General features: G+C 37.9%; 1 protein-coding gene and 1 pseudogene across 3 annotated transcripts in view; both read right to left on the bottom strand.

The window, feature by feature from the left end:
• Sidt1 (SID1 transmembrane family member 1) overlaps positions 1 to 10,427 on the bottom strand; it is a 103,224-nt gene that overhangs the window by 39,865 nt on the left and 52,932 nt on the right. For both annotated transcript variants that reach the window (XM_004633305.2, XM_023717570.1), the window contains exon 10: positions 2,410 to 2,453. In XM_004633305.2, the coding sequence (XP_004633362.1) occupies positions 2,410 to 2,453 (44 nt within the window). The remainder of the gene's footprint in view (positions 1 to 2,409; positions 2,454 to 10,427) is intronic.
• On the bottom strand, positions 6,879 to 8,148 carry LOC101572543 (annotated as a pseudogene). Its single transcript, XR_002821507.1, has one exon. The product of XR_002821507.1 is annotated as an electron transfer flavoprotein subunit alpha, mitochondrial pseudogene (transcript).

The following is a 10,427-nucleotide window of genomic DNA, read 5'->3' as shown; positions in this document are numbered from 1 at the left end:
TACTTTGCATTAACTAGTTTAATGATAAGTATATGACCTACTCTAGGCCAATGAGACATGAAAATTTGCTGGAAAGTTCTGGAAAGTTCTTTGATGTTATTAGATAAGGTTATGAGGCTTGATCCACTTCCTTACTAGCCCTGGGAGTAAAATGGAGTTGAGGGAATGGCAGGGAAATGTACCACAGCTTCTGGGCTTAATTAATCCCAAGCCCAGTCTTTGACTCAACGTCCAGGCACAGGAGCCTTTTTATTTCTTTTTAAATATGTATGTATATGTGTACATAAGTATGTTGAGACGAATTCTTGCTATGTGGTCCAGATTGCTCTTGAACTCATGGTGATCCTTCTGCCTCTGCTTCTCAAGGGCTGGAATTATAGGCATGCACCACCATGTGCATTTCAAGCTTTATTTTTAACTGAGCTATAGTTTGTTGTGGTTGTGGTTGCTGTTACTGGCAGTCACATAAATCTTAATCATGCATCTCTAGTCTTTGTGATCATTCATGTATTTCTGCTTACCTTTTTTTTTAATTAATTAATTTATTTTATTTATTTATTTTTGTGTGTGGCCAGCTCAGCCCACCAGAGGGAGGGGCTGGCTGGCATGTGGTGCTGGGGGATTGCACCGCAGTTCCTGTGCTTTGCTAAGCTTGTTGTAAGTAGGTGCTTTAGACCACTGAGCCATCTCACCAGCCCTCTGTTTATCTTTTGAAGGCTCTAATTTTCAGAGTCTACCTGAGCTTGGAGAACAATCTCAAGTCTCAGACCTGTCCATTTATGCTTAAATATTCAAGAAGCCTTCCTGAACATGGGAGTTATTATTGTAATAATAAAATGACAGCACTTGTACTATAAAAAAATGACAGCCATCTGTTCACAGGACACCCAAAGGGACCCACACAATTGGATTTAGGCTCTAGTTCAGCTAGGCCTACAATAATAGCAAAACCTGGGCAGGACTTCAGGGAAAAAGAGAACGTCCAGAGAAAAGACAAATAGAAACATATTTGTAAGTAAATGAAAAAGTAACACTTCAAACCATGAGAGCAGGGGCTGTTTTATAGTCCTATAATGGCAGTTGAATGTTTATTAAAATGAAGTGCCTGATGCCTGGAAAAATAAACATGCTGACTGACTGTAAGGAAGACAAATGTGATAAAAGCAAGACCTTCCATTAAGACAAAAATGTCTGGCTGGGTAAGGATGGTGGTGAGTCCATATCTATCAAAGAATCCATGGACTCAGTTAAGTGTTGAAAGTGTAGAACTAAACATCTGCTATGTGTGACTTCAAAATCAAGTTCCACTCCATCATCCCCTTTCCAAATTCTTACTCCATGACAAATAGGTGGTAAATACTGACAAACAGCTGATTTGTGTTTTCCAAAATGAATACATTTAAATTTTTAAATTTTGATAAAATGCTCAGGCAATTGACTTTATTGAAATTCTCAGTGTAGAGGGAAGGTGAAATTACAATGATTGTGTAATTACTCTATATTCCACATAGCTATTTGTATTCTTTATTATGCTTGCTACCCTCAAATACTTCAGTTTTCTAAATACTTGAATAAAATAATGAAAAACAAGTCTTGTCTCAATGTGGGAAAAGTAATTTTTGTTTGAAAGTTGATACAATAAATTCATACTATGGTTCCCAAATTAGCTTTGAGATAAAATAGATATCAACAATTATGTCCTAGAAAAGATGAAACTTTAAGTGAAGCCAGGTATAGTGGTGCATGCCTGTAATGCCAGCACTCAGGCTGCTGAGGAAGGAGGATCATTGTGAGTTCGAGGCCAGCCTGGGCTACAAAGTGAGTTCAAGACTAGCCTGAACTGCATGGTGAGACCCTGTCTCAAAAAGACAAAAAAACAAAAAAAAAGTATGGTTGCCAATCAGCCTGTCAATAATTACCAGGGACACTTCAAGCAAATGTATTTACTGTGAGCTCTTTAATCAATGATTACTAACTCTAAATTTGGTTCACCATGGGCATGGTAGCACATGTCTATTAGCAGAGCATTCTGGAAGACTGAGGTAGGAAGACTCAAGTCTAAGCCCAACCTGGGCAGCACAATGAATTAGTGTGACCCTGCTTCAAAATTTAAATCAAGAAAAAAAAGTTGAGGATGTAGTTTAGTCAAGGGCTCTGTATTTAATCCCCAGTCCCAGGGTGGGAGGATGTCTATTTTCACTCTGTCTTCCACAGAATGACTAATGATTAGAGGACTCTGAGGCATAAAAATCAAAAGAGAGTTTATAAATTGCAAAAGACAGAGAGAGAGAGAGAGAGAGAGAGACAGAGAGAGAGAGAGAGAGACAGAGACAGAGAGAGAGAGATCACTCACATGATATGCTATACTGTTTAACCTCATTCTGAACTAAAATCAGGTATTTGCCTTACCATCATTGGACCCAAAGCTTCCATCCATGGATTTTCTATGAAACCTGAAAAAAAGCAAAGACACATGCTGCTAAGACAGTGAAAGCCTCAGCATTTAACATTTGTTTTTTGTATGCTTTGCTGTGGATTTTCCTGTGAAAAATCTTTAAAAATGGGCCATTGGACATGTAGAAATCAGAGCCCTGATACACTGCCATCAGAAATGTAAAATGGAACAGCTGCTCTGGAGAACAACATGGCAGTTCCTCAAAAATTGAAATACAAAGTTGTCATGTGATCCAGCAATTCCACTCCCAGGTATTTACATCATTCATTCCATTTGTTCATCAGTTTATGGATATAATTTGCATACTATAAATTTGCTCTTCGATGAGGTATAAAATGAGGATTTTTATCACTGCAAAAATAAACCCTGTGCCCATTTGTAGTCATTCCTCAGCTCTTCATTGCCTTCTTGCTCCATGCCTGGCAACCACTAATCTTTTTTTTTTTTAGACATTGTTTTGCTGTATAGTCCAGGCTGGTCTTGGACTCACTATGTAGTCTAGACTGGCCTCAAACTCATGGTGATCCTCTTGAGTGCTGGGATTACAGGCATGTGCCACTATGCCAGGCTACTAATCTACTTTCTGTTGTTAGAAATTTGCTGTCCTGGACCACTCATATTAATGGAAGCATACTATATGTGAATGTTTTTACCAGTTTCTTCTACTAGGCATAATATTTTCAAGGCTTATCTATGTTATAGCATGTTCAGTTATTTGTTTTCACTTGATGTATGTTTTTCTTGTTTTCTTTTGCTGGCTACTATTAATAACACAGCTATTAATAGCACAGCTATATGTAGGATTTTCTGTAGCTATATGTTTACAATTCTCCAAAATATAAACTGAAGAGTGAATTGCTGGGTATGAGGTAACTGTGTAAGTTTTACATCCAAACTTTTTTCCATAGAGGCTGTGTAGTGAGAACTGCTGCTCTACATTCTCATTGGCAGGTATGAGGGTTCTGATTTCTTTATAAACCTGCTAACTCTTTTAAATCATCATGCCTTCTGTTACTTATGGGTATGACATCCCATTATGGTTTTGATTCACATTTACCCAAAGATGATTGGGGTTAAATATCTTTTCATATACTCACTGGCCATTTCGATATCTTCTTTGGAGAAATATCTAAGTTATTTATTTTTTTAAAAAATAAAAAAGTTTATATATTTGGTACAGGGTCTCACTCTGTAGCTCAGACTCATAGTGATCCTCCTGTTTCAGCCTCCCCAGTGCTGGGATTGCACACATACCCACCATGCCTGGTTTTCATGGCTGGCACAGCATACCCAGGGTGGGGCTGGCATGACATAGGTTACTGGGGATGGAACATGGGTCCTTGTGCTTGCCAGGCAGGCACCTAGACTGCTAAGCTATCTCCCCGGCCTAAAATATCTATTTTAAATGCTTTTCTATTTTTTTTCCTTCTGTAGTAGGGGTTGAACCCAGGAAGTGTTGAGCTATAACACTAGTCTTATTGATTGATTGATTGATATATTTTGAGACAGAGCTTCCTTAATTACTTAGGCTGGTCTTGAACTTGTGATTATCTTCTTCAGTTTCTCAAGGAGCTGGGATTACACATTTTGCTCCTTTACCTGTTTTTAATTGGGTTAGCATCATTGAGCTGTAAGAATTTTTTAAAATAACTTTATTGAGAAACAAATAGCAATGACAGTTTCAAAACCGATTACTAGCACAGTTTCAGTAATACATTGCATATTGTTGTCTTCTTAGTAGTCATTCATAGTACAAGATGCAGACATGATATCCTGTCCATGAACACTATTAAAACAAATATTTCTAAAAAAATTAAAAAATAAAAAAACCCAAATCTTTCTATTCACTGAATTAAGAGAAAGTAGCTGTACATCTATTGTAACTATTTTGAATATACAGATACAAAATGATCCTTCATTTATAACCCCCTTTGTTTGTTTAGTTTTGTCAGAGAAGGGTATTCCATTGTCATTTAAATATTGTAGGTGCATGAATTCAGCAAAATATTCCAATATAGTCCAGTAGTCCATAATAGTAATGGGTTTTCCGTAGGACTGGCAATTCAAAAGTTGTCAATTTGAGCCTTTGCAGCTCAGCATATTAATATGGCTTTACTTTTTATACTTCATTTTTATACTTTTCTGCTAGATGTTAAGACCAAGATAAAGCAAGACCTATATAACAAGAAATGTAACTCTTATATTTGACAAATTCAGTCAAATCTCCTCAGGATTTATCCTGAAACCCTGAATCACAGTTTTTAGATCCTTTGCCAATGTCAGCTATGTTGATGAGTCACGGCCAGTGCTTGACCAATTTGCTCTCTGTGAAAGTGTGAGAGAATGTTTTCTCTCCATGTGACTCTCCTTAGGCACATTGTACATCATCGATCACTTTCCTCTATGGCTGCATGATCTCCTTGATCAGAAAATTTGGGACACCTCTGAGTTACATGATGTTACAGTGCAGGTTCTCCTATGTCCTGAGTCCTCATTGACCTTGAAAGGCTAGGGCCAAAATGTTGGCTGTCCTTGCAGCCTTCTTTTTCTCTAATTTTTGGTCTGTAAACTTGGGTTGTTAACCCTCCAGAAGAGAAGCTTATTGTTATTACCCCACAACATAAGTAGTTGAGCTTAACCTCACTATCTGTCTGAATATCAAACATCTTAGACATAACATGGAACAGGTATTTTCCATAAAATATTGATATGTTAAACTCTAAGTCCCTATAGAATACGAAGGAAAAAAATTAAAAATATAAAAAATAAGAATAAGCATTTACATATTTTTACACAGAAATTTAGAAATCTAACCATAGACAGCATTGTAGCAGGACAATCCTGCGACATTTTTTTTCTTGTCTCTTGTTTTCATTTATTACTCTTTTTTTTAAAAAAAACATTTACTTGAGAGACAGTATGGCAGTAATTCATATGCATGACAAGCAGTACGTATTTAGAAGACCAGAATGACAGGCATTCCAAACATGACCCTGGTATTACACATTGCTATCTTCAGTGCAGTTAAGAATTTTTTATGTAGCATAAATACTACATTCTTACCAGATATATGGTTTGTAAACATTTTCCTTCATTTTATAAGTTATCTTTTCTTTGACAGTATTTTTTTTGTGTGTTTTTAACTAAATTTACTGGTACAATTTATTTTTTTAAGGTGGAAAAAACAGACATTTGTTTAACCAAGACTTTATATACAATGCAGCTTTTTAATTTTCTTTTTTTCCTACTTTTTATTATGTCAAATGTGTAGATATATTTGAAGAATATTTCCATTCATATTATTTTTTTAACTTGCGCTACAGTAAATTATCACAAATTTAATGCTGTAGAGCACCACCAACTGATTATCCTGCAGTGGACATCAGAAAATTAAAATGCATCTGATGTGACTAAAGTCAAGCTGTTAGCTGCACTATCTTACTTTTGGAGGCTTGGAGTTGTAATCATTTCTTTGCTTTTTCAAATATCTCATTCAAACATCAAGTCTACATCCTTTGATTTACTCATGGCTTCTTCATCTATATTCAAAGTAGATCACTTCAACCTTTGCATCTATAATCAGTTTTCCTTCTGCTTTGACCTGTTTCTGCCCTGTCCTCAGGATCCTAATGATTACTCTAGGCCTGTATGAATAATTCAAGATAATATTACCTCTTTTGGATAATATTGCTGACCCAGTCATTCTCTGTCACACCAGTGAGGTTAATCTCCCCAGTCACTAGCAAGACTTAAAAAAAAAAAAATCTCTTAAATAATGCTATAATATACTTTTCAAAATTAAATTAAATTAAATTTAAAAAATCTATACTATAATTGGCCATGTAATGTACCACAGTCACGGTACTAACACCTGGACAGATTTTTTTTGGGGGGGGGCATTATTCTGTCTGCCATATCATCTTAGTATAATCTTCTAATTCATGAACATGGAAACTTCAAAAAACTTCCTTTTAGTATTTATTTGGGTTTTATGCTTCTTTGAATGATGTTTTGTAGTTTTTAACACACAAATAATACACTTAGTTGTCAAATTTATTTTTTGTTGTTGTTTTAATTACAACCCTGGGTCTACAAGGTCTCACTACACAAACTGGTCTCGTAGTGATCTTCCTGTTTTCAGCCTCCCAAGTCCTGGGACTACAGGTGTGCACCACCACGCCCAGTCTCATTTGCCATCTCATTGTGCCCTGAGAGTGGCACAGGATGCCGGGGATCGAATCCAGTCCCTGTATCTGCCTAAGCAGGCACTTTAATCCACTGAGCTATCTGACCAGCCCTAAATTTACTCTTTAATATTAAATTTTTGATGATTTTGTGAATTATCTCATAAGTTCATTTTTGGATTGTCCATTGCTTGCATATGAAAATACAACTGAATTTTTTATATTTTTTTTTCTGACAGTTGTGACAATGTCAAAGTAGTGGCAAGCTTTATTATAGAGCTTATTACAGAATGAGAAAATCTCCATTTGTGACCACAAATAATTAAAAAGAAACACAATTATAGTCCCATTGGAAAGTATTCTGGCTGCTGTTAGGATTTTTTTCCCTCAACTTATAAATTTCAGACTTCAGCTGAATACTTTCACACAGATTTTCTTCTTAAGGCACAATCATGATTCACTTTTTCTTTAATAGCTCAGTCATTTCAGGAACCACCTTAAATAAATCTGCAACTATTCCATAATCTGCCACCTGGAAAATTGGAGCTTCTGGGTCTTTATTAATAGCCACAATTGTCTTGCTATCCTTCATCCCAGCTAAATGCTGGATGGCTCCAGAGATTCCAACAGCAATATAAAGTTCTGGTACTACGATTTTTCCTGTCTGACCAACCTGCATATCATTGGGAACGAAGCCAGCATCAACAGCCGCTCGGGACGCACCAACTGCAGCGTGTAGTTGATCTGCCAAATCATACAACAACTTAAAATTCTCTCCACTCTTCAAGCCACGACCACCAGATACAACCACTTTGGCACCAGTCAGCTCCGGCCGATCACTTTTTGTTAACTTCTGGTCAAGCCACTCTGATATTCCCACTGGTGAAGAACTCGGTGCATTTTCTGAATTGGCACTACCTCCACTTGTTGCTGCAGCCTCAAAAGATGTTCCGCGGACAGAAAACACCTTTACTTTCTCATCACACTTCACTGTACATAAAGCATTTCCTGCATAAACGGTTCTCACAAATGTGTCAGGTGACTTGATCTCAATGATGTCAGAAATGGGGGCAACATCAAGTTTAGCTGCTATTCTGGGCAAAAGGTTCTTTCCAAAGGCAGAAGCTCCAGCACAGATGTGTGTGTAACTGAACTGCTTCTGCATGGCCAGAACCAACGGCGTCAGTTCCTCTGGAAGCAGGCCTTGGTAGGCATCATGCTGAGCCACCAGAACTTTCGCTACTCCTGCTACTTTACAGAGATCTTGAACCACCTTGTCACATTTGGTTCCAGCTACTAAACAGGACACCTCACCCCCAAGGCGTCTGGCTGCAGTGATAGTGTTTAAAGTAATGGGTGCCAGGGAGTCATTCGAATGCTCGGCTATTACAAGGGTACTCTGAAATCGGAGCAATGAGGCCGCTCGCCGGAGCTGTCCCGGAACTGCCGCCCGAAGCATGGTCACTGCTGCCACCAGCCCAGTAGTCCCTCCGCTTCAATCTCCAGACCGCCGGGCTGAATTTTTTATATTGAGCTTGTACTTTTTAATCTTGTTGAACTCAGAGTTTCTTTTTAGAGTGATGAAGATACTTTGAAATTAGATATTCAGTGGTGATCCCTGTGTTACTGTGATTACACTAGAAATTCCAGAATGGTATATTTCAAAGGGGTGAATTTTATGGTCTATAATTTTTCTTGAATAAACTTTTTAACAAGATAGACATACATTTGGGAATGTCTATAAAAAGTTAAGATGTAACATACTTGCTTCTCCCAAATTGACCCTTCACTTTGCCTGAGAGATTAGAGGGGCTAGAAGTGCTCATACTTTGGTACATTTTTCTTAATTTACTTCTCATTTATTTCTAGAGGTGGACCCTGTTTCTGGTACATTTGTGGATGAACTTTCCTTTAACACTCTTTTGTTCCTAGACATACCAAACTCATACCTGCCTCAGCACCTCTACCTTTTTCTCTAACAGTCACTCTCTCCCCAGATCCCTGTATAGCTGGCTCCTCCTTGTGCTTCAGGTCTTAGTTCTAAGAGGCCTTCTCTTCTGATTATATCAAATCCAAAATGGTACGGCCAACCCAGTCATTCTCTGTCACACCATTGAGGTTATTCACCCCAGTCACTAGCAAGACTAAAAAAAAAATCTCTTCAACAATGTTATAATATACTTTACAGAATTAAATTAAATTAAATTTAAAAAACTATGCTATAATGGGGCAGGACCTAGACTCTTTTGTCTAACACTGCTACCTCTAACCTCTAGGACAGTAGTAGAATGTGTGCCATGGGTGCTGCTGTGGGCACATGGACCCCTTTCTGTCAACACAGGAGCCAAGTTACCCTGGCAGACAAGTATCAGGTAATGGTTGTTTTTTTCTAAGCTAAAAACCTCAGTGTTCAGGGTTTTTAAAATTTCTTAAAATTTTTTTTTGTATTTTTTAGGGAAGGGTCTACAGGGTGTTCAGGATCTCACTACTAGATCAGACTTGTAGTGATCCGCCTCTTTACAGCCTCCCAAGAGCTGGATTACAGGCACACCAGAGTCTCAGCATGCCCCGGGGGCAGGGTTGGCATGCTAGACCTAGGAACCCTGGCCCCTGCACCTGCTTGCAGGTGTTTTCATCCACTGAGCTCTTTGGTTGGCCCCTCAGTATTCAGGTTTAATTGTAGTGTTGGCACTTCGTGATAAATAAGTGGGTTTGGAGTTGCATTTTGGGCACTTGGGCTCTAAACATATTTGCCATCACTGCTCTAGGGCAAAGTCTGATACATAGAAAATGTTTACTAGATGTTTGTTTCATAGACAAAATCATACCACTAAGGGCAGCAGTAATGACCTGCCTGCTCTAGCTAGCAAACAAGGCTGTGGTGAAGTTCCCTAACTTTAGTGATACTGACCGTCAAAGAATTATGTGGGCCTATAGGAGATGATTAAAGGATTCTGTACCTGTTTGCATCAGCTTTTGAAACTGACAGACTTCTTTAGAGGAATCAAGTGATTTTTTCCTAAGCTTGGGTGAAGCAGGCAATAAATAAATAAATGAATAAATAAATAATAATTTTTTTTCATCCTGATTGTATAATATATACTATAAATTCCACATGGATTATTAATATGGTATAGTAAGTGGTATTATGCTGAGAGAAGTGATTTCAGATGGAAATTTTGTTTCACTTAGTTCAATGAAAGAAGAGTTCCCCAATTAATATTTTTCCTCAGTCTAATCTTTTATTTAGAATGCCAAATGGTTTATATGTCTCCAGATTTCTATTTTCAGTTTGTCTATATTTGGAAGGAATCTATGCTTGTGCATTTGACTGTAGCAATATAATTTGCAACTAGAAGTTTCAAACAAAGCTTTAAACCACAACTTTCGAAAACGACGCTCACTTTAGTTGACTGAATAACAACTTCAGAGAGACTGATATTCAGCTCTTAAGGCTTTGGGTGTTAACTGTGCATGCTAGCTGGCACATGAGAAGTAATCCTGTTTTCTAAAATCTAAAACACCAATGATACAGTCTTCCTAAGAAAGGCATAAGGAAGGAATTTCTTTTCTATGATATCAGAGCTCATCTGAGGCAAAACTGGAAACCTTCAGGGGCCTTGATAGAGTGCCCTATATTTGGTTGGGATCCTAGGTCAGGACTGTCTTTCCTCATGGGTCCTGATCCCTCCAGATCTGTCTGGGTCAGCCTGCCTAAGACCTACAGATCAGGAGCCGATCTGCCCAGCTCCTTCACTTGCTGGTTGTGAATTCTTGGTCAACCTGTT

The sequence above is a fragment of the Octodon degus genome, unplaced genomic scaffold (assembly GCF_000260255.1).
Source record: "Octodon degus isolate 3935 unplaced genomic scaffold, OctDeg1.0 scaffold00053, whole genome shotgun sequence".
NCBI lineage: Eukaryota > Metazoa > Chordata > Mammalia > Rodentia > Octodontidae > Octodon > Octodon degus.
The sequence above is the reverse complement of the archived record's forward strand: the minus strand, read 5'-3'. Positions and strand labels throughout refer to the sequence as shown.